This window comes from Dermochelys coriacea, chromosome 9, assembly GCF_009764565.3.
Source record: "Dermochelys coriacea isolate rDerCor1 chromosome 9, rDerCor1.pri.v4, whole genome shotgun sequence".
In the NCBI taxonomy this organism is placed as follows: domain Eukaryota; kingdom Metazoa; phylum Chordata; order Testudines; family Dermochelyidae; genus Dermochelys; species Dermochelys coriacea.
The window spans coordinates 30,561,708-30,587,022 of record NC_050076.1 but is presented as its reverse complement, the minus strand read 5'-3'; the positions used below and the strand labels follow the sequence as shown (position 1 = coordinate 30,587,022).

At 41.3% G+C, this 25,315-nt stretch overlaps 1 protein-coding gene across 2 annotated transcripts in view; it reads right to left on the bottom strand.

Moving 5' to 3' along the window:
* The window catches only part of PLOD2 (procollagen-lysine,2-oxoglutarate 5-dioxygenase 2), a 70,108-nt gene extending 45,017 nt beyond the window's left edge, over nucleotides 1-25,091 (bottom strand). Inside the window, exons 1-3 of one of the 2 annotated variants that reach the window (XM_038416840.2) lie at nucleotides 24,451-25,091; nucleotides 8,078-8,169; nucleotides 5,666-5,802 (exon numbers count right to left, since the gene is read on the bottom strand). In XM_038416840.2, coding sequence (XP_038272768.1) covers nucleotides 5,666-5,802; nucleotides 8,078-8,169; nucleotides 24,451-24,565 — 344 coding nt within the window. In that variant the 5' untranslated portion in view covers nucleotides 24,566-25,091. The remainder of the gene's footprint in view (nucleotides 1-5,665; nucleotides 5,803-8,077; nucleotides 8,170-24,450) is intronic. The other variant, XM_038416841.2, reaches the window with a different exon arrangement.
* Nucleotides 25,092-25,315: the final 224 nt, after the last annotated feature.

Below are 25,315 nucleotides of genomic sequence, written 5' to 3'. Positions count from 1 at the left end.
TCCTTGTAATCCCCCTCTCCCGCTGCCAGTGTAACGTTACTGTGGATGTTCTCTTTACCCATGAGAATCCTTGAATCCTGCTAAGCTCCTGGTCTCAGTGATATCTTGGAGCAGTAGCGTCACAAGTTTGTGCACTGGAGGGCCGAGTAGGGAGAGGGGAAACAAACTTCTCAGTTTGAAGATTGTTGCCTTTCAATTTCATTATGTTCTTGTACTAAACAGTAAACAGTACTAAACTTGGTAAACAGAAGCTCTGCATTTAACTTCTCTGTCTCATTCATCATTTGGTATTAAGCAAACATATCCCTTCTTCTCCATCACCACTAAACTAAATAGCTCCAGTGTTTCATTCCATCCTCATAATGAAATCTTTCTATTTCTAGTAATATTACTCAACTCTGAACACCATTTTCCTGCTATAACTTTTTGGAGGTTGGTTGAGCAGAACTAAACTGTATTCCAGGTGAAGAGAGACATATCACTGAGAGCATTATAATATTTTCTATCCCATTCATTACACATCTTAACATTTTGACTGCTATTGCTTATTGAGCAGAAGTTTTCACTGAGCTGACCACGATGATGCCCAGGTCTCTTTCCCAAGAGGTTACAGTTAATTTTACAATAAGCAATGTTTATGTGTAGTTCAATTTATTTAAATTATTCCTGCCAACATGCATTTCTAAGTTACATATCCCTGTCACTTGACAAGGCTCTGATTCCTCTGAGGCCTTCTCTAATCAGGTATAGCAGTGAGTGATCAGCCATTAGTGTAGCTGTATCATTACCAATACCCAGTATAGCCAGCAAAGCAAAAATAAGATACTCTTTGAAGTGGTGCAGCTTATTTTGCTTGAAAGTGGGACTAATTGCACTTGTTTGCCTTCCCCTTTTACACTAGGGATTTGTACCAATGAAGCTATATCAGTCCCTGAAGTCCTCAAGACCTGACTTAATGCTATTGTTATACCTCCCCTAACCCATACCACACAATGCAGTTAGCTTCCCCACATAACTGACTTTCCTGTAGACATTGGCAGTGGAAGGCATGGTATCTGCCCAAGTCCCTATTTTCCCTAGATTAAGTCTAAGCATGCATACACTCTGAAAATTGGTGGCATTTATCTTATTTAATCTAGAGGAAAATACTGTTTAAGTAATAAAACAGGTGTTGAAAGAGACATTTATGAGAAATAGGTTTTCAAAGCATCCTCTATAAAGAAAGAGCAAACCACTGGCAAAAGCTACTTATTATGAACCATAACAGAAGCAGCAGAGTCAGAGTTGAGTCCCTTTGCCAAAAAGATGCCTTATTCCAAGTCTTATTGAGAGACTTGGATAGCTGCATACTTTCTAGCTTATTTCCTATGGGGGAAGAGGGGAAGGAAGAGAGACTTCAAAAACAATCTCAATCTATCTGCCAAGATGAGGACACAGTAATAGCAAGAATACCATTTTCTGGAGTTAAGGGGAAAAAAATCCTTGCCTCAAATTACTCTGAAGACAAATGAGTAATTTAAAAGGAAACTCATTTTTCTGATAGTATCCTCTTTGGTGCCCCTTTCTCTTCAAGCAGGTGCAATTTCTTGCTGCACTCAACTCCAAAAGGCATAAGCATATACATTAGGGGAGAAGGCATGCCAGAGCGTACTGCACAACATCTATTCTTTGCTTCCCAGCGACCATGGGAAGCAGAGTGTCAGAGCAGCCCGGAAATCATTCTAATTTACATGGGTTGGGGCAGGTAGCAGAGGCTGAGTAGGCCCCGCAAAAGGTATAATCAATTACTCAGACTTTAAGGCCAGAAGGGACAATCATGATTATCTAGTCTGACTTCCTGCACATTGCAAGCCACAGAACCTCACCCACCCACACCTTTATTAGACCTCTAACCTCTGACTGAGTTACTGAATTCCTCAAATCATAATTTAAAGACTATGTTACAGAGAATCCACCATTTACTCTAGTTCAAACCAGCAAGTGATCAATGCCCCACACTGTAAAAGAAGGTGAACCCCCCACCCCACCCCCAGGGTCTCTGCCTGAAAGCTACTTCCCTCCTCAAATGCAGGAACAAACTAAAGGAGAATCCATCCACTGAGTACTACTCTAAGAGTAGACCTTTGAAGTGAAGGGGACCTACTTACAGAGTAGAATAAGGAATAAAGGTGCTGGAGTCTAGTCTTTATAGATTTTTCTAACAGGATTTAAATTTATGATGCTAAAATACAGTGCTTCACATCTAAGTATCTTTACATTCACAGAACTTCTTAACACTCATTCCAATTTTGCAATTGTATAAAGAGCCTTTAAAAAAGGTAATCCTATCCATTTGGCTTGGTAGACCCGACCAACACAGCCACCACTAGCTTGGAAGAGGAAAGAGGAGGAGGGCTCTACAGCACAAACCAGAGTAACTGGTAAATACGCACCTCAAGGAAAGGAAGTGTGTTCCGTAACGTATAGAAAACTGGTTTGCCCTCTTGTAGGTTTGTCACAAGGCTTTATGAAAAGAAATAAGTATGCCTTGGAGCCCCCCCGCCAAAAATTATCTGCCTTTGCCCAGAAACCTCCTTCCCTCTTCTTCCCATTCAAATTGGTGAAGCCTGAGATTCAGAGCTAGGATACAGCAAGACAGAGGGAAAAGGCTGATGGGGAGAAGAAAAATGGGGGTTGGTCAAAGGCTTTAGCCCAGTAGCTTTATGGCAGGCTGCACTTTTCCACTTTGATCAAATGAAGCTACTGCAGCATCTTCCAGCTGAGGACAGGAGCCAGCTGCATCTCCAGAACACTGCTTCCCAAGCAAATTTACTACTGCAATAACGGGTTTATCAAAGGTGGCTCCATTCCTCCCTCATCCCCACAAGAGTAGTGTAATGCCCTGCACTATTTGTGAAATGGATTCACTTGCTGAGTCCTGGCCAGCGCAAGAATAACCCATAAAGGTGTTTATGGCTTTAAAAAACCAACTGAAGCTTTATTAGTCAGTGTGATTAGACTTTATTAATAGTGAGCTTTAATTTAAACACCACCACCACAACTGTTACTCAGCAACACCAATCCATTGTAGAGCTCCAATTTCTACTAACTGAGAGGGCTCTCTTATCATACAAGGCAGCTTCACTTCTGATCCAAACAAATGCCTGCATTAGGGATTAACCATCCTTCTAATGCTTCTCTTTCATGGAGAAAAGTGCTAAAAATACTGATAATGGATGAGTGAACATGTGCACAATTTAGATGCCCAATACCCCTATCTGAGTCCTCATTGGCTCTTGGCCCATTGCTCAGGGTTGAAGTAAGTAAAGGCCTTTGCAAAAACTACCCTACTTTCCTACATTAATGTAACTAAATGTTGTAACTAAATCTTGTCATTGACTGTATCATTCATTACATGCCATGCCATGCCTGCTTGTTACTTCAAGGAAAGCAAAAAAAGAAAAAGCATCTTGCAGCATGGGAAAAATTCCTTCCCAATTCTACACAGGTGTTCAGCCATAGCTTAGATTAATAGCACAGCCCATTTCTAGCTAGAAAACTGAGCTTGTTCCTAGATGGAATTATGAGACTGCACCAGTAGTTCAGTGTATCTAACTGACCTTGCATGAGCAACAGTGGGATTTGAACCTGGGACTCTGAGAATTAGCAGTATGAGACTTTAATACTCAGACTATAGGACTAAGACCTTGTGACTTTTACACCCACTTAGGGAGAGGGCAAAAGCAAAAGGACAGACTAACTCAAGAAATATAAAATGGGGGAGGGGAGAAATCCCTCTACAATCAGTATAAAAATTTGAGATCACTCACACACACACACACACACACACACACACACACACACCCTAAGTAAAGATATCTTCAAAATTAAATTTTAAAATAAGTTTCACTACTACTTGCCCAATAGGGCAGAGTAAATTACTCATTTTATCAAACCCAAATAAGGTTAACTCCTTTTAAAGAATGAAACAAACAATTGCTCTCAAGATGCATTCCATTTATCAAAATACAGTAAATTGGTAATAAGGTTAAATATGAAAGAAAGTGTCTGCAAGTAGCAATTTCATATCTGAATGGGTAGCTTATCCTACCAATCGTACATCACTCTAAATGCAAATTAAATGTAGGAGAGTGAAAATATTTAGTCCCCTGTCAGTTCTATTACAAATATTATTCATAAAGCAGGTAAACTGACTTGTGCTTTCCATTTCTAACTACTTATTGCATATCACAAAGAGAAAAAAAATGAGAGAATGTAAGTCAAGTCATAAAACATAACTGTAAGGTTGAGTATCCAGTCGAACAGCTGCCCTAACTCATAATGTAATCAGAAAAGCATGAGAACTTTTGAATAAATAAGAATGCAGGGAGATCACTCTCTCACACATGAATTTTGCTAACCTAGCCCCTCCATATCTGTTTAACTTACAAAAACACTCCTAAACTTTAAAGGAAATCCAAAATTGCACATAAGTTATACTAAATCAAAAGAGAAATTAACCTGATGCAAGTCCAAGAGGCCATTGCATTGCAGCCTTGTTTAGAATGAGTGTGTGTGTAAATGACAGACTGAGTGGTTTTAAAGATGAAAAGAAAGAGAAAAGAAAAAAAAAGAATTGTAGTATGTCTGCCAAAAATTTTATTCCAAACTGACAAAAGTCTGTATCAGATAGGACATCACTGTCAATAATAAAAGCAGCAGATGTTACTCGGTTCACACAAAACTTCTCAGGGTGCGCAAACTGAAGCATTTCTGCAATTCCCTACTTTGTGATTCACTCTCCTTGCATCCACCAAGGTAACTGCTTTAAAGGTTTGACCTGGCTCTGATAGAAGTTGACAGGGAAGCTTCTGTAGAATTCCATGGACCAGATTCTCAGTTACACCAATCCTGTCCTTAGGGAAGGAACAGGAGGGATCTGGGGGTGGGGAGGGTATAGGGAAAGATAGCTTCAGGTCACCTTTGTGCTCCTTGTATTCTGGTCTGAGGGACCTACCTGGCCCTCAAGGGCGGTTGCTCTAACTTATACTTTGCTATGGGCCCTGGGAAGCAGAAAATCATGGTAGTTCAGTGTACTGCAGCATGTTACATCCCTGCTGTTGGGCTGTCCTCTCCCCATAGACAGTAGAATCATGGCTGGCGAGGGGGCCCTTACTGCAGCTCTACAGCAGTTGGAGAGGAAATATTTTCAGGGAGCATTTCCAGCCTACTTAGGACCCCTTTAAACTGCCAGACCAACATAAAGGGGCTTTAGTGTTTTTGAAAATTATGCCCCAGCAGTCTACTGGCCACCACTTCAGTTTGAAGCTGCTTTTACCACTTCCTCACACCCCATTTCCATCTCACAATCACTTTCTGTTAAACAGCGACAGTTGCTTTTTCATGGGAAAAGGTAAACCAATAACCAAATGTTTAGTCAGTCAATGGATTTCACAGCTTGTTCGTGCAATAACATTGTTCATAGTACAGCAGAGCCATGGCCCTGAGACAATTTTTACATCTGTAAATCTGACAAAAACCAACATCTGCTCCAATTGCATAATATTTTTATGAATGGAAAACTAGAAGCTAACTTTCTCAGATAAAAACTAAAGGAGGCCACAAGAGCTTTTATTAGAATCCTATACAGAGTAGAGCATGAAAGCAACAAGCAGAATTTGCTTACCATTCAATAAACATTACAACCAAGTCCTCTTGATCAGCATAGCTGTCTATTCCTTCTTTCAGCAATCGCACTTTCTGTCCTCCTCCAATAGAGTTAATTAACTTCCCACCTTTCCACTCTTCACCTTTACCAAGAACCTGGGAACAGGGAGAAATTGTATTTTTTCACTTGTACCCAAAGGGTAATTTTTAATATAACCTCATTAAAAAATGGATGTCAAAGCAGAGGCAAGCAAGCAAACATCAACTAGTGGATGTTATAGCATTGTAAAATGCAGTGAGCCAGCATTTCAAGCATTGTAAGTTTTCCATGTCTCAAGTAGAACTGAGCACAATGACATCATTTCAGAAATAGGAGAGAGAATTCCTAACAAATAAGAACCCAAAGATTACTTTCCACTACATCTCATATCTCTCTCACTTAGGAAGAGAATAATATTCCTCTAAATTGTGTATTAAAACAATAATTCACTCACTACATGACCTTTAAACATTGCTATAGTATTTGGAGGGAAAGAGGGGTAAAAGAGCATAGAAGGGACATGACAATGGAAACTATAAACATTTATCAGAGTAGCAGCCGTGTTAGTCTGTATTCACAAAAAGAAAAGGAGTACTTGTGGCACCTTAGAGACTAACAAATTTATTAGAGCATAAGCTTTCGTGAGCTACAGCTCACTTCATCGGATGCGATGAGTGAGCTGTAGCTCACGAAAGCTTATGCTCTAATAAATTTGTTAGTCTCTAAGGTGCCACAAGTACTCCTTTTCTTTTTATAAACATTTAAGTGGCATACGCTCCAATACGTCTGTTAGTCTATACGGTGCCACAAGACTCTTTGCCGCTTTTACAGATGCGGACTAACATGGCTCCCCTCTGATACTACAAACATTTAGTTGTTTTTAATGCCTCAGGCCACTTTCTCACACTAGAAGTTTAGGATGGATTCCTCAATGTATGATAGGCAATTAAATCAACTAAACAGAATTCCAACCTTACCAAGTATTGTAGGGAATCATATCAACAATAGCCACCTAAATCTTTTGTAATCCTTGAAAGTTTAAACACAAGATTATTATTTTTCTTGAACTACTAAATATCAGAGGGATTACAGCAATATAGTTGCTATATAACAATCAGCAAAATTACAAGCAAATGGCACTCTCCAAAGGTTAGTTTCCTAGAATTTTTAATATATTATTGTTCAGTTAGGAAAGATGATTTTTCCTCCTGTACTTTTTCAGGACTTGATGGTTGAAGTAAACAGACTGCAGCATTTCAACTTATTTCTAAAAGAGAAATCAATGGGCCAACAGTCATGAATTGGTCTCTTTTGATTTATAGTTTCAATAGCGTGATAAGAAAAGGAGAACTTGTGGCACCTTGGAGACTAACAAATTTATCTGAGCATAAGCTTTTGTGAGCTACAGCTCACTTCATCAGATATGATAAGCATGGATAATGTTTTATCAAAGATACATTTCAATCCCTTGGTTTGGACTTGAGGGACTGATTTATGGAGAAAAGTTTAAAAAATGAGGGGGGGAGGGCTGATCATGCTCCTGTGAGATATGCATCCAGGAGGCAGCTTCAGGATACAGATTCCTTCATTCTGCCTTGGAAATAGTAGGCCAGAGTAGGCCAGCAAGAGGATTGGGTGATCAAAAGTGGTGAAACAGTGATAAGGGAGGAGTGGCAAGATTTGTATTGTCCTCTCACCAGCTCTACAGAGATTCCCTGGGAAATGTAACACAGCTAAGGGATTTATTAGGTTTCTATGCACCCCACTTCCCCAATAATAGGACCCATTTAAGAGGTATGGGGCCCTGAAGGCATCTTCAGCTGCATAAGCTCTGTCAGCACAGCTCCCATAGGTTTTGCTGCAGGAGGGATGATGAGGTAGTCAAATAAATATAGCTTTGCTAAGCAGAGACTAAGCTGTGACATGATAATCTACAAACACTTGAAGGGTGTGAATACTGAGGGAAAGTATTAGAATAAAAACTTGCAAAATAACAGCAAAGTAACAGCAAAATAGCTAGGAGTAATAACAAATGTGGTAGTAATAGAATGAAATGAAGAAAGAAAACACACTTTCAGAAATGTCATTCCAACAGTGAAATCTATGAATATGTGGAATAATTTCTCAAGGTCAGTGGAAGAAACTCCATTCCCCGGCACATTTAGAAACAGACTAGACAAAACACTAGCAAATGTCTAATGGGAAACATATCCTGCAAGGTTATGGAACAGATGACCTAAGGGGTTGTCTCCATTGCTAGGTTCCATAACTGTTTTACCTGACTGCAGCATAATCATGACACATTGTTTCTGTGTTAAGACTATTTCATTTCTGAGTTAAGGCTATAAAACTATGTCCCATATTCAGCATGAGTGACAGAGCATACAGTACCTTCACTGTATAGTTGAAGTGCTTTGCAGTTTGCATGAAGCGGTGAAAGCCATCTGTTTCTTTAGTTGCGACAGTTAGAACTAATAGTTTATCTGGTGGGGGCAAAGAGAGATAAGAACAACTTTATATCATAAAGCCACAGTTTATGACAAAGAGGCTGACCATCAGATTTTAATGCATATTAGCTTTCATAGTCCACCCTGAGCAACATGGTGGTGTTAAAGTACTTGTGCCCCTGTGTGTCTGATTTAGAAAAAAAATGGGGAGGATGTCACATTACAGGATTATAACTTCAAATGAGGAACCAATGACTTCAGATGAATAAAAACCCAGTGTTCTTCCATATGCCCCAATGAAAAAAGCAGAATATATCTCAGACACAAACAAATGGAATATAAAGGAAAAACAAGCTAAAGAAAAAAGATGCAATACATTTCTAGTCTGAATTTGAACTAATCCTATGTCTGATCACCACGGCAGCAATGCAGTACAGAATTTTGTACCAGTTCCCAGCTTAACAAATCCTTTAAATGCAACTGGCAGGCACAGGGGCTTGGAGACTCTTAGTTTATAGGTTAACATGTTTACAGTTCTAGTAATACACTGCTGGGAGTAGAGTCCCCTGGAAGCCTGCACTCCTGTGACTGATTAAATTTTTTTGCCTTTAGAACATGTTGTCAAAGAGAAAAACTGTTCATTCTTATTCTAAGTCTGAGGTCTGTATGACACCTTGTTGACTACTCTGTACTTTCAGTGGCATGCCAGCGAATGACAGTACAACAAACTTTCTTGTCATCGCCTTTGCTTTTGACTGAGAAGTCCCTATTTTGAACGGTTCAGATGAAACTGTGAAGCTCCGAAAGAGTGTGGCATTGCCCTGACTCAACTGTTGAGCAGTGCTCTGTACCATGGCCTCAGTACCATGGCTATGCAATAAAGGTACACACTCAGTTATGAGTACCTAATCATGCAGGAACCCTATCCAACTTTAACTTTATAACTCGACTGATCGGTCCGCCAGTGAGTATTTCAGTTCTCTAGTTTGTTTCAAGCCACAGCAGTTTTCTAAGCAGAGCTTGTGAGATCAACCCATCCAGAAATTCAAAATGACCTTCTCCAGACAGAGTTCACGTTGCTTCACTTCCCCAAAAATCCTCTAGTCTTATCTTTAGCAGTGCTGCAACATCTGTTCTAGGCAGAAGCTGTGACAACATCCCTACTATGATTGCAGCTCACTCCAGGACAGACTGATCAGCCCCTAAACACACAGGTCTTCAACATCTGTGTATTTTATTGGTCACCTTCCAGTTGGCATTTTGTTTTGTTTGGTAACAATCAAATTAATAAACCATGATGTAGTAAATATACTGCTTATCCGTTTACCATCATTTGCCTTGTAGAAGGGATGCATATCACTAGTTACTGTTCCCTGGGATCAGTGAGCTTCAGCAAACCAATTGAGCTATCACTATTTCATTGCTTCTTCACCTACTCCTTTGATTACTGGGTGAGAGCTAGCAAAATAGCAAAAGGAAAACTACGAACAGAACAGGGCCCAAAAAAATAACGATTCGCTAGCCACATCAAAGGAGAAGTGGAGTTTTAACCTAGAGCGTTCATGAAGGAAAGTGTTTCCTTTTAATTCAACCCCACTAGACTACAGAGATTGGCCTCAAGATCCATATAAATAGGGAATCAAAATTACACACCTCTGACTCCCCGTTGTGCAGTGCCTTGCCCTGGTTGTCTGCCTAACTACTGCCTTCCCTTTCTTGTGTGGCTTTATTTCAGTGATGGAGTGGTGTCAATAGTTTTAAATTAAAGTATTTGGAAATTATTTTGGATCAAAGAGCCAATAGAAATGTAAATGATATTTTAAGTAAATAGTAGCATTTAATAGAGATCAGTGAAGTAGTACAGATAACCTAAGAACTGAGTGGACAAAAACTTCTGGAGGTTAAAAAAAGAGAATTATTTCCCACTCCTCCGGTCCTTGAACATCTTCCTTTCCTGGAGCAAAAGTACCAAAATCGTGCAAGAGAGGTGGCTCTGATATCCCCAGCCAAAGTGGAAACGGGAAATTCTTCAAGTGTGACAAGAAAAAAAATCAATTTGAGATTTACAGCCCAAGTTTGTGTACTAGACAGGTTTAGAGATACATCCAAGCTTTAGAGTGCTTAACCAAATATTTTTAAATTTCTCAAGCTTTGCAACTTAAAAATATTTCAGCAACCTTTTGTAAAAATACAGTCCCCATGTTTTAAAATGTATGGGTTATTCTCACAATAGGACTTCAATGCAAAGTGTCCATGGAGGTACTGACCTACAACCACACACAAAATGTGAAATAGTACTTCTATATGACTAAAAAACTGTTTGTTTAAAGGACAGCCAATCTAAAGTGGTTATAAGGGAGTCAATATAGAATGAATAAAAGTAAATCATGGACCACGACTAAAACAAAACCGAAGAGAAAAGGGTTGGGTTTTTTCCTTGTGAAATGAGAGTAAATTATATATTAATTTAAAAATACAGTACTTAAAAGAAATAGAATGCACTGGAAAATGTGATCATACTAGACCATTACAAAGCCAAGTTAATCCTACATGACCCCTAAAGAATTAGCTACAGACTTACAAGACTTGGCAGAATTTCATTTGGGGCTGACATATTTTACATCTACCCTTTCCTGCAGAATGTTAACGTCAAGGATTTCAACATCTGTACTAGACACAATGATGTAAGTGCCAAGCCTGGGCTAGATGAGATTTTTTTAAATATGCAATTCAACTTAATGACTCAGAAAAAAATTCAAATCAACATATGTTCTGACAAGCACAAGTTATCTAGCATAGCTAATTTGGGGGGAGGGGGTATTTGTTTGGTTTTTGGTATAAAGAACGTTTATATAAAGCCATCAGCATTTTGTGCAAAGGCATTTGGGGCATGCAGTCCAATATGCACGGTGTTCATTTAGCCCAACATTCATTATACAGCACAGTAATGGTCCAGTACATTTTTCTAGACTCATTCAAGATGGGGGAAATGAGCAAGTATGCTGACATATAAATATTCACAACCTGTGACTGTATAAAATGGGGAAACGTAGGCAGCCACATTGAGGAACATTTGACACTGATTTTCAAGAGGACTTACAAGATGGTTCGTATTAATTGAAACCACAAACTGATTACATTATTTAGTGTCTCAAACTGTGTCATATCAAAATGAGGCTATAGGTAATATCTGCAATAAGAATATTGTGTCTTTTGGTATATTTGTCCTGGTTTGAACATGCATTTTTTTATATTACAGCTAATGAGTTGTTGCATACTCTCATTCAGCAGCTCTAATCCATTGATCATATAAGGGTACAAGTTGTTAGGTGTATGTGATTCTTGAAGAGTTCTTTTACAAACACAGTAGCAACTGCAGCTACTGTGCTTTGAGTTGGACTCTGTTTATGCAATAGTTATCCTTTGAAGGGATTTGTTTTGTTTTTTAAATTGGGATCGGTCTGAAGAAAGCAGACAGAATGCACTGTCATCCTGTCTATTGTGTCCGGAGAGGCACTGCAAAAATTTATCAGATTAGTTAGTTATATGGGCACACAACTGAAAAAGCAGCTCCCTTTTCTTTCAAACCAACAAGTTACTAAAAAAATACTCGTGTAATTCATACAACTTCATAGGACTTATTCTGATCTCATGAACTGGCATACCCGACGTCCTTGGAGCTGCTGCTCACTTATTCCTATATAAGTGAGGGCTGGTCTAAACTACAGCCTAAATCAATATACCTTACTTTGCTCAGGAGTGTGAAAAAGCCCCACCCCTCCTGAGCGATGCAAGTTTCGGGCTGTCCACACCAGCACTATGTTGGCAGGAGACACTCTCTCATCAACATAGTTTCTACTTCTCGCCAAGATGGTGTCATTATGCCAACAGGCGAGCACTCTCCCATCGGCATGTGACAGCATTGCCAGACCTGTTGCAGCTGCACTGATGTAGCTCTGTAATCTAGACTTGCCCTCTGTAAAAGAAGACCTAAAAAAAATTATATTCACACATCGCATTAAATTCCTTATCAACTCATCTTTAATGTCAATTTCTTCGACAATTCTACTTCTCATTAGTTATATTTCTGAGCAATTTTAAAAAGAAAAAGAGCCTGGTGGCTTTAACACACTGATCCTGCAAAACAGCTACCTTCTAATGTCAATTCCAATTAAAAATTTCTTGAAATCTGCTATGAAAATGTAAGAGGTAAAATTAGTTTTATTTAAAAGGGACCTGAATTCACTAATTTAGTCATTCAGATGCAGCAAGTCCTTAAAGTCAATGGGCCATATTCTGATCTTATACTGGAATGAACTTGAGGCAACTCTACTGAAGTCATAAAACTAGTGTATGTGAAAAACAGAATCAGGACAGGTAAGTTTAATCAAGGTGTCTTTTGATTCCAAGATGTGATGCCTCAAACCTCAAATTAACAAATAAAAGACCACATAATGCAATGGCCTCAGTATGTTTCCTAGCAGATTTCCACACATCACAAAAATCATCATATCTCACGCCCTGATGGAAGACTAAGTCATAGATCAAGAATTGAATGCTACACTTAGCATCTGGCTCCCGAAGGTGATCCCTCTAAACAAGGGTTAGGATGCATTGTTGAGCAATGTTGGGAAGATTCCTTTATCACTGTACTTGATATAAATTTTCCTGGGCCAATACCTAGCCGCCTTACTCACGTGAGTAGTCTCCTTTACTCCAACAGGGCTACTCACGGACACCAAGCAGGACTTGGCCCTGTGGATAAAAGCAGGACTTATTATATTAAAGTCTGTGAGTTCAGTACCTTTAACAAACTATCATTTCACTTAAAAAGCAGGAGGGGGAAGGGAAAAAGAAGAAACAGCTAAAAAATCCTCATGTTAAAACTTAGCATTTCATCTCCATGAGACTACATAATAATGTGCTTGTAATTCAGGGTCACCCAGCGAGGCTCTATCCTGTTCTAATAGCTGGATCGCTAGAATTCATACAGCCTTTGTGCTAACAGAGCGGGGTCTTCTAGCTTAGCAGTAGAGACTTGTATTTTTAGATCTACAGGGACTGGGTTTGAACATTGCTACTGACAGAACACCCATGGCGTAGTGTTACAAACTGCTGAAATTAAAATGGATTCTATTTAGTTTCTGGAAACTTCCAATACCACATGCAATTTACATGCCCAATAATATTTCAGACAACAAACATGACTGTGCCTCCCCACCCAGATCTATACACTTAGGGAACCAAAGCAGCTGCAGGAGACCAATGATATCCATGCAGGGGGCAAAGGCACTCCATGAGCATTGCTCATCCACCTATTCTTTGTGCTGTCACTTGCACCTTGTCTGTCACCAGAGGGGAGTATCAGGTCCAGTGTTTTGTTATACAGCAGACTTAAGCAGCGTGTAAACAGGAAGCATGTGATCCTATAGCCCAACGTAATGCCAAAGTATAAAAGGATGTATGCAGACCGGAACTTCAATCCAGCTGAGTGTGCTAAACTTAGAGTGCTACTATAGAGGGCAGTCTGACAATTACATGAATAAAACAGACCTGCTTTCCAGAGACGACCACTGAGAGACACTCAGTACCTCCAGGGCAAATGTGCTCATTTTTAAATGCAAATTATAACTTTACCAATAAGAAAACACTTTGCTAGTCACGTCAACAAAGCCAAGGTTGCATACAAAGGTCTTTGTAACTTATTAGGATTCCTAATGAATATTTTACTTCATCATCTAATTTCCCTTACATAACTGACTTTTGGGCTGCTATAATCAAGGATCAGACAACACTCCCATCATAAAGATTTGTTTTCAGGAGTCAGAACTATAATTCAGAATATTTGCTTTGGACTGAAGGTTAGCCAACAAGGTCTAAGCCAGGAACAGTTCTGCCAAGTTTAAGTAACAATGTCCTCCACCCAAGCCCCCTGCCAAACAATGTATGATTAGCTAGACTTTTGCCAATCTTTGTCCCACATGGTTTTTATTTATATTGAATGAAGACACACAGATTTGCAGCAGTGCTTGTGAACACTTTCAGAACTGTTTTAGGAGCAGCCAAGACTCAGAATACTGTTCGCTACCATATGATGACTGAGGTTCAATTCTTAGATCCAAACCTTGTAGACCTATTGACACAGACGTGCTTGTGCTCTCCCCAAGTAGAAAAGAGATAATGGATTTCTGAGCCTCTACTGCATAGACTTTTAAAGATTTACAATTACAGAAATATAGTTCCACCCCTAGGGTTCTAGAGACTATGTAAACCCAAAATAGAATTACAGCCAGAATAACTGAATAACTGGTAACTTCTTTAGATCTATACTCCTCTTTTTTGGGTGCAGAGGAAACCAAAAAGGCACAAATACCTGCCAAAAGTGGCTAGAAGGCAAGAGACAGGGAATGGGGGAAGAAGAGAGCCTAAGACTCCAAGGAGAGAAGACACAGCCATAGAGACAAACACCGGCTCTCCCAGGGTATGTCTACACTGCAATTTGATACCCAGAGCTGGCCCATGACAGCTAACTTGGGTTTGCAGGGCTCAAGTTAACAGGTTATTTAATTGCAAAGTGGGAGGGTCCTGGAGCTTGGGCTAGGGTTGCCAAATTTCTAATTGCACAAAACCAAACACCCTTGCCCTGCCCAGAAGCCCCACCCCTTCTGAGGCCCCACCCCCAGATCACACCACCACCCCCCTTCATCATTCACTCTCCCCCACGTTCACTAATGTTCACCAGGCAGGGGCAGGGGTGCAGGAGGGGGAGAGGGCTCCGGGGTGGGCCAGAAATGAGGGGTTCAAAGTGCAGGAGGAGGCTCCGGGCTAGGGTAGGACCTGAGGATTCCCGCTTGGGGTGTGGCTCTGGGGCAGGGCCAAGGGTTTTGGTGCATGGGAGGGGCTCAGGGCTGGGGTGGGGGAGGTTGGCATGAGGAAGGGGGTGCAAGGTCTCAGAGGAAGTTAAGGTGTGTGTGGGAGGTTTGGGGTGCGGACTCCAATCAAGTGGTGCTTACCTTAGTCAGCTCCCAGAAGCGGACGGCATGTCCATCTCTTAAACAAAGGGGTCAGGGAGCTCTGCTCACTGCCCATGCCCGCAGGCGCCATCCTCCCAGCTCCCACTGGCCACAGTTCCCGGCCCATGGGAGCTGTGGAGCCGGCACTCAGGCAGGAAGCGGAGCCCCCGTGGCCATTCTAAGCCTAGGAGCCAGACATGCCAGCCACTTCTGGGAGCCATGTGGAGCCAGGGCACGCAGGAAGCCTGTCTTAGCCCTGCTGCACCTCCAGCTGGACTTATTCAAGTGTGTCAGGGGAGACAGGCTGAGGCCGGGGCAGGTGGGCTTGACTGCATGGCACCAAACAGAAGATGGAAACCATGCAAGTTGGACGGAGGGACCAGCCATCCATATAGATGTCCTGACCCACTATAGTGTTCCCTGAGTAATAGGGCATACATCACTCTCCAGACTGTAGGATGCGTCAAAGAGGATGTAAGTGAAGATTCAGATCCCTGAAATGGGAAAGAAAGATTTAGCTAGCCCTGCATATAAAGTATTGCAGTAGAACCTCCGAGTTATGAACACCAGAGTTACAACCTGACCAGTCAACCACGCACCTCATTTGGAACCAGAAGTACGGAATCAGGCAGCAGCGGAGACCGGAGTGGGGAGGGGGAAGCAAATACAGTATAGTACTGTATTAAATGTAAACTACTAAAAAAAAAATAAAGGGAAAGTTTAAAACAGGATTTGACAAGGTAAGGAAACTTTCTGTGCTTGTTTCATTTAAATTAAGATGGTTAAAAGCAGCATTTTTCTTCTGCATAGTAAAGTTTCAAAGCTGTATTAAATCAATGTTAAGTTGTAAACTTTTGAAACAACCACCATAACATTTGTTCAGAGTTACGAACATTTCAGAATTATGAACAATCTCCATTCCCAAAGCGTTCATAACTCTGAGGTTCTACTGCAGTTGCTAGCTCATCCTCTCCCTCACTGGAAGATCACAGACAAATAAATAGGTTCCCTCCCCTTCGTTTAAAATTCTAAATTACTGTTTTGAAACCTGGTACCGAGTACTCTAAGGTCAAAACCAATAGCTTAAAGTTGCTAAGAGTTCTTGCAGCAGCCTTTCTGATCCAATTTCCATAGAAAATGAAAACAGAGGGAGAAAAAAAAAAAAAGCTTCTCTAAACCCTTGTTTGCTCCCCAGTTGGATACTCATTTCCATGGATATGGAAGCAGGAAACAGCTGAAATTATTAAGAGTCCTGATTATTATTCTACTTTTGTTCCTTCCAACCCCTGCATCCACAGGAGCTGGAACAGAAAGGCAGCTAATAACCTGTAAAAAAAGGAACCCCAGCCACTCTTAGATGTTGGTCATCCACATCAAGCATCAGTCTAAAAGTAAAATAAATAAATAAATAAAAATTGTCTTCAGAATTTGGGTGCCTGCACTCCCAGAATTTTTAGTACTTGTATTTAGAAAAAGCCGCTGGAGAACTTTCCCTGCGTCCCCCCTCTGCTGGGCCTTGAACAGAGGTATTCTAAAAAAAAATTTGGAATGGATAATTGGTTAGTAAGTCCATAACTGTGCTTATAACCAAGATATCTGCACAGCCAGCACCTTCTCCTGATAGGTTCCTTCAAGCATGACACAGTAGACAGTTTTATTTTTGTTGCTCTCATAAATGTGCTGTCTCGCAAACCCAACAGTAAATATAAAGGGTAATGGCAACTACTGAATGTACTATTAAATCCAAACCAATGTGGCACAGAGAAGTGATCCTTGGGTTTTTGAACTACTGAATAGAATTCAAAACTCAAAATAACCCAGAACGTTATGATGAGACTAGTAAAGGTTGATAAGGAAAATTCTTAATAGCTTCTTTGTGATACAATCTGTGTATTTGAGAGTTACATTTTGTAATCAGTGTTACAAATCAAGTATTTTTTTTCTGGAGCATATCCTGGAAAATGTAAGGAACTCTACAACAATTACCTTGCCTTATACAGAAAATAAGTCGCTAGCATAGGGCTGATTTAAAACATATTGGATAGTACCTTATTTTCAGCCTAATTTTTTCCCTCCTTTGAAACCACACACAAAGTACTCCTTTCCCATTTGGATAAGTATAACTCAGAACTCTCACATAAACAATTAAAGGAGCACCTAGTAGGCAATTTAATTTTATTACAGTACAAAGGAATCCAAGAAAAGACAAGCCTTCCTAGACATACAGCAACATTGTATGTTGTCACCGTTTCAAGAAAAGGAAAGCCCTTTATGAGAAAGGGTCTAATCCTGAATTGTTTACTCTGGCTAAGCCTAAAACAATTCTATTTTTCTTCTACCGCTGTCGGAGCCCTACATGACTATAAGGTCCTGTAGCAAAGAGATTGGCTCCCCTACTCTTTCCTTCCTGATACTGATCACAATACCACAAACTGCTACCTGGATGGGAAGTGAAAGACCCTAGAAAGTACTCCCCCATTCCAGATCTCTAGTGTGACATTAGTTTGCACTGCCTATTGCTCATAGGAGCCGTCTTGGCCTTCACAATAGGAAAATTAAATGTGTTAATACAAAAGCATGAATGCTCCAATTATAATATTAAGTAAAATAAAAATCAAGGCCTGGTCTTTTGATGCTATTTCCACCATCCAGGGACTCAAATGTTATAGAATCATAGGACTGGAAGGGACCTCGAGAGGTCATCTAGTCCAGTCCACTGCACTCATAGCAGGACTAAGTATTATCTAGACCAGTGGTTCTCAAAGTCAGCACCCACAATATAGACCAGATTTTCAGAATTGTTCCACTCCCAATTAAGCACCAAATAAATGGTAAAATTCTGAGCTCTTTTGAAAAATCTGGCCAGAAGTTTCACACTGGCAGCTGCTAAGCTGTTAACAGTTTTAAACATCTGACCCCAATTGTAGGTGCTAAGCACCTGAAATTCTGGCCCTGAGCTCTTTAGAAAGTCTGGCTTTAAGTATTTAAACAGTTACACAGGCTGCAAGAAGTTCATCTTCACAACCATACAGGACAGAAGTGTTTCTTTCTGAAGAGCTCCTTTATTCTGCACAAATGGCTGGCTCTCAACCCAACTTGCCAGGGAAAGTTAATATTACTTGCCAGGGAGACAAATGGTGTTTCAAGTCCTGATATAGCATCAGTGAGAAACTGCTCCCATTCTACTCCTGGAGCTAACACTTGCCAGGACTCTTGTAATGGAAGTCAGCACAGAAAAGCAGGAGGATACCTAGCTCACCTCTAAGACTTTGTATCTTACCCACCCTTATGCTAATGACTGAGATTCTTTTTACTAAGTCCACGTGCCTGATTCTGATCTCACTTACACTATTATAAATGAGGATTAACTCTATTAAAGTTGCTGTTCACTGATGTAAAAGAGGTGTAAGGTCAGAATCCAGATCAGTAACTAAATAACACATTGCTATAATAAGAAGAGGTCTAAATTAACACACACTATGGAACAAAGACTCATTAATTTTTGCATTTCATTGAATAACCCTGCTGGAACTGCTTTCATTAGCGGAATTTGATTTTTCCTACTCGTGGGCACAAGTTGGCTTCCACTGAAATCAATGGAAGCAGGACGGGCCTATGGAATCTGATCCTATACCATCTGGAAGTCAATAGAAACATTCCTATTGACTTCAATGCTGAACTTAGCCCATAATGAACAACTAAGTTTGTCTAGCACTTTCCTCTTGCTCAATCTTGCATCTCTGGTTTCGAGGCTAATGGTACTTTTTTCTGCTTTAATCCTCACATTAATTACAAATATAGGAACTCATGCCAGATTTTAAATACAACAGTGATGTCAAAAGAATGAAATTAGCATTGCTATCAAATAAAAATATTACACTTTATATTCTTTAACTCTCATCTCCCAATAAAATCCTTCAAGTCATTAAATCATGATCTTTCAAACCCCATGTCACACTTGCGAGAAAAATCCACTCAGTAAGTCTTCCAAGTTGCTTCTACAGCAAAAAAAATTAAAGTTGTGTTAAAGATATGCTAGTGGATCAAAAAAGAAATACATTGATTTTGTTCATGGTTCCCCTATAAAATTCCAGTTTAAGGTTCCTAATCAAACCAGAGTTGTATTTTGTTGCTTTAAACTATTTCGGAAATCAGCCTTAAATTACTCTGTGCTTCATCACAAAAATGATCATAATTTACAATAAAATTATACAGCAATACATAGTGCACCTTTCATTTTGGTTTCCATAGAAAAGGATGAAATGGCCAAATATTTTCAGTATAAGGTTTTTGAACATTTGTCAGCATGTAAGACGTTCTACAGCCACAATATTGAATTAAAACCAACAAAACAATATAAAGGAATGTATATACACATTATAATAAACGATATTGGAGTGTAAAGAAGTCAGGATGTTTTGAGAAGAGCCAAATGCAAGATATTGTTGCGTGTCTGAAACAGTGTACTATCAAGTAACTACTGAAAATTGTGGGTGTAGTTATTTATTGGTGGAAAGTGACCTATTTTGTCATTAATATGCTTTTTAGATGCTTCACTTCTGTCCGATCAATATGGGCCAGATTATGATACCCATGCTCACCTTGAGTAGTATCTTATTCCATGAATAGTCAAGACTACTCGTCTACTCATTGAATAGGGTGCTCCTGAATGTGAGCAAGGCTATCAGAATCTGTTCTTTAATGATTAAATACACCCCCTCCAATGAAATCATAATCTAACTATTATCTAAATATTTCCTACACAGTTACAATACATTCCCATTAGAGAAATGTCACCAAACAAGATATTTTTATTCTGCAGAAAAGTCAAGTCACTGTTTAAATTGAAAAGGGAATTATTCCTCTCTTGTATCTTCAGTCTATGACCCTCTCAAACATAATTCTGAGGAGCACTTTATTTTTGCATTTTAAAATCAAATATTTTAAATAAAAACCTACAGATGCCCTTACAATGCCCATACCTATTCTTCATGAAAATTAATCAATTCAAGCACTGGGCAAAGTAAACTTTAAAACATAACAGTTCCATAAGAAATAGAGGATATTTACATTGAACATACTTTAATAGCACAATTCACTGCATAAACTGAATGGTCCCTCAATGCCAACAGTCCAGTAACTTTTTTGTTTTTAAATGAGTAATTAAATTGGCAGAGAGAAGAAATCAAAACACTTAAGACATGATCTAGTCATGATATTTCCAAATATTTTAATTAGTGCAAATAAATACTTCCTATGAGACACATGCAGCCAATTTAGACCCTAATTCTGCAAGCTACTTGCACAGAGCCCCACTGACTTAAAATGAGTAGCAAGCCGGCCAAGGTACCTGTGCATTGCAGCTTGCAGGATCAGGGCCTCAATGATAAATAGACCAATTCTGCCACCTTTACTCACATGGAGTAGAAACTTGCTCAGTGAGTAGTTCCACTGAAGTCTGCTTTGGTATTAATGTGTTTGGGTCAGATTTTTGCCACACTTATTCATCTTACACTTGCAAGTTGCACAATGAAATCAATGGAACTAGTTGCACACTAAGTTGTTTCTCAATGTGAAGAAGGGTAGGAAAAGCTTGTCTTAGTCTATAAATCTAAGATGATTTGAAATTTCCAGCACTAACAGGCATATATCAAAGCACGTACTACGCATGTTAACACACTCCACCCTCATTATGTCACGTATCCTGAATGCTATAAAAGGCTTGCAAAATGCGTCAAAATTATTTTGCCAGGGAAGCCTTTCAAAGTTAATCCAACAATATTTGAAGTTAAAAAATAACTAGAAATGTGACACAAAAGCAACTTTTCTCATCAGCACTCCAAGAGCAACCAGGTTTATTTATTTACGGTTATCTTCAGACACACACACTTCCCTGCTGCACACCCACAGTAGTCAGTTATCATTCTGCATGTTTTTATCTAATTCAGGGCCAGATCTTGCAAACACATCCGCAAATAATCATTACACATGGGAGCAGCCCACATTGACTTCAGTGGCTCTACTCACAAAAATAGGGATTTTTCACATAAGTAATTTTTGCTGGGCAATTCAGTGGTTTAGGGCAGCAGCCTGACACTCAGGAGACCCAAATACAATTCCCTGCTCGGCCAGATTTCCAGTGTGATCTTGGGCAAGTCAACTGTTGATCAGGACCCAAAAGACTACGAGGTACCTAGGTGCCTAAACACCAGATTTAGCAACCTAAATCTGTTTTAGACTCTACTGCAATCCATAAAATTCCTGCTGAACCCTATAGGTGTCCTAACTTACTTGGGTGGGTTACATTAGATGACAACATGTAGATATTTACTAAGTTTGACACAACAAGAAATGTCTTGACATCAAATGTGGCTTCATCATCCACAGAGTGGACTGAGTTAGATACTGATTTCAACTTCGCTAAGTATTATGTACCCAATTGGGATAATAATGGTCTTTAATGTACTTTTTTTTTTTTAAGGCTGAAAAAAATAGCCGAGTTTTCAGGGGGGAGGGGAAGATGGAGGGAGAAGAGTTTTTGTTTTGTTTAACTAGAATTGACCCCTAATGTAGGTCTTGTAACTTTAGCTACAATAAACTGCACAATTCTGGTCTGTTAACTATCTTTTTGTTACTCTTCATGAACATTTGTAATTCTGTATTAATGAAACATTTGCCTTTTTGATCAAGACGATGTTTGAAAATAATAGAGCAAGATAGTATCTGGCAGCCATTTTTCCACACTCCTGTTACAAATGATTTTCAATGCAAGTAATATTGATGTTTTGAAAATTTAACATGCCAACTGTGTGTTACACACTGAAAATTACATACTGTTCCACAAAATACCAGCAACCTAGAAATTAAGCTCAAGACTGATATAACACAAAAGTGAGACGTGTCACGTTCTATTTCTCACTGAGAAGCAAAACATACTTAATAGAAGGCAATAAAATGTGCACAGAATAACTCAGGAAAATCATTGCCCGTTAGAACTGGAACCTGCAGCTAACAAACAAACTTGCTATATGTCTGGGATCAAGAAACTCAAGGAGCAGCTTTCAAGTCAGCAGTCTGTTATACTTCAGTACAGATTTTCTTAATATTCATGTTAGCCAGAATCCACTTAAAAAAAAGTGACAGCCTCCATAATACAAATAACTGTTTTCTATTAATGTTGTTCAAAATTAATAGTTCAATCCTACTTCACAGAGCTATCACGAGGATTAGTTAATGTAACACCCCTACCAGATTAGTTAAGTATTCTATTAGATCATAGTACAACACTAACTATCTGTTAAATCTTGAGATCCTACCTCTAAAACTTTCCCACCCTGAAACACTTATTTCTCTCAGTTAATAAAACAGACACATATTACAGTTTGAAAAGGTGCTTTTATAGGAAGTGTACTTGAAATGGAATGAAATGGAAGCAGTTTGCTGTAAATTGACACACTGTGCTGACTAATATAAAAACAGCAGCGCCAGTGCGCGCGTGCACACACACACACACACACACAGAGCCTCTGACAGACTGCAATAAATTGTGCACAGAGCAGCTTTGTAGGAAATCACTAACAGGACTAAAGCCAGAATTGCAAGCTAACAAGGCCAGCTCTGTCCATATAAGGAAGCTACAGATGAGCAGGTTCACACAGGTCTACAGAGTCTGGTATAGGTCAACACAAGATTTTGTTACATTAGTTATTACTCAAGCTCCCAACAACCCTACCCAATATGGTCTCATCAAACGGGATGAGATTTACAAGAGTCACTCCCCAAAAAGTTTTCTTCTGCATACTGAGAGAATTAAACCAGGCATTAAAATAACCTTATTATAGCTTTGAACTTGTCAAGAGACTCTACCTATTTTTATCACCATGTGAAATCCATCTAGCAGGATAGGATACATTTCCCATGCAAGATCCAGTTAGAGGTTCAAAATTACAGCAAAACTGTAACAAGTCATTTCCTGGAAGCACAGGCAGTATTTTGACAGATGCTTCTGGCCACTTTTTCAACCGGTTTTGGGCATAAATTCTTTTTGCTATTGTTTTACACACTAAGGATTCGCAAAAAGAAAAGGAGGACTTGTGGCACCTTAGAGACTAACAAATTATGTTAGTCTCTAAGGTGCTACAAGTCCTCCTTTTCTTTTTGCGGATACAGACTAACATGGTTGCAACTCTGAAACACTAAGGATTGAATTTCTTGCTGCTGTCTAGCTTCTTGGAACGTTACAAGATTTCAAGCAGCAGAATGTGAACAAGCTTTGGAGCAAAAGGGAGGGAGCTCAGCCTTCTAATGTGTTCCGCTAGGAGAAAAGTCTTATGAAGAAGCTAAGTAGCGTAGCTTCACTGGAAGTAAGTTACTAAGTTGGGTCATCAGTGAGTGGCACCATCTGCTCTTCCAGGAGCTAGGAAGTATGTGGCCCATCAACATCTTGTCAGGAGTCTCAGGCTATTCATGGGGGAGAGGAAGGAGGACTGATTACTTAACAGGGAAAGGGGAAGACAGGGGCAAATCTCTTCCCCTATGGGGGAAGATCCTGGCTTTGGACATTAGCTTTTCAGCCAGCGTAGGTCTATATTTGTGTGGTTTGTCTTACTGTTTGCTAAATACATTATGACCCTCTATTTATCTGCTTGCTATTCAACAACTTGAAGATCTTTGAATAGTTCCTCCCCTGCAGGAATTTCATGATCAGTAGGTATTCATGCACCATGAAGAAAGAGCTACTGCCTCCTCCAAATAAAACTGTTTCAGGGGTTTAGAAACCATTTCCAATTTTTTAAAAACGCTCCCCGTTTCAGCATCAAGCGGTCACGTAGGGCAAGTCACCCGCGAGCCTGGAGGAGGCTGATCTTTCAGACGGACGTTGCACCGGGGAGTGAGCAGAACCCCCGAGCAACCCACTCCGCTGACACACACAAGCCCGAAGCCAGAGCTGGCGATGCTCTTGGGAGAGCATTTCAACAACGGGGCTTAGCCGCGCCACGCTGAGAGACCCACCGGAGAGGTGTCAACGTCTCATCAGACCGCAGCTACCTATAAAGCGTGATCATCAAGCCACCCTCGGGGGAGGGGCAACTAGCTTCCCCAGATGCCGCCCAGCGGCCAGTTCGCCGCCCGCTGCAGCCCGCGCCGAGCGCCCACCGCGAGCCGGAGGGGACATTGGCGAGCCCGGGGCAGCCCAGCCGGGCGGGCAGCGTCCCCGCGCCTCTTGCAGCCGGGCCGCTCGTGAATGAACGAGCCCTCCAGGAGCGCACGAAGAGGGGCCGGAGCTGCCGCCCGCCTCACTCACCTGCGGGGATGGGGGGCAGCGCGGCGTCCGCTGCCCGGCTTGGCGGCGCTAGCGGGAGAACCAGAGCCAGCAGGAAGAGGAGGCTGGGGGGCTGCCTGCTGCCGTTCAGCGCCATCTTCACCCCGCCAGTGGGACGCGCCGCCAGCAGCTCCCGTTTGCCCCGCCGCAGCCGCTCACGCCCCCCCCTCCCCCGCGCCACGGGAGGCGCCGGGCTCCGCGGAGAAGGGGGCGCTGCCGGGGAGGGGCTGAGTGTGGGGGGGGGGGGCACTGAAGCCCCCCTCGCGAGCTCTCCGCCTCCACCCGCTGCAGCAATGGGCCGCCTGTCTCCTCCTCCGCTCAGGGCAATAGGCAAAGGGCCGCCCCAGGCCGGGCGGGGGCTTTATGAGCTTAGCGGCAGTGGGAGGGTCCGGGCCGCCGGCAGACCCCCGCGGGGGGCGGAGATGGGAGCCGCGGCGGCTCCTCCTGCAGCATCCCCGCTATTGGCTGCAGGAGCGAGACTGGCTCCGGGCGGCTGCAGCTCGGGCCGCCCCATGCGCGGGGATCGGGCCGCGGCAGAGCCGGCTCCGGAGCCTGGGGAACCGCAGAAGCGGCCTGGCCTCCCGCCAGCGGGTGGGAAGCCTCCGCACGTGCCCGCTCGCAAAGCGAGGCCGCTGCCCCTGCAGTGCCCCGCGCGGGAGGGGGCGAGCGAGAGCCCCGCGGGCTCAGGCGGAGCCCCGGAGCTGAACAGGGCGGTCATGGGAAGGGGAGACCCTAGGCCAAAACGGCCACGGGTGCAAGGGAGCCTAGCACCGTGGGGCTGGGTCGGAGGGGGGAGGGTGCAGCTGGGAGAAGGAGGCTAACGGGGGGGGGGCGTAATTATCCTGCT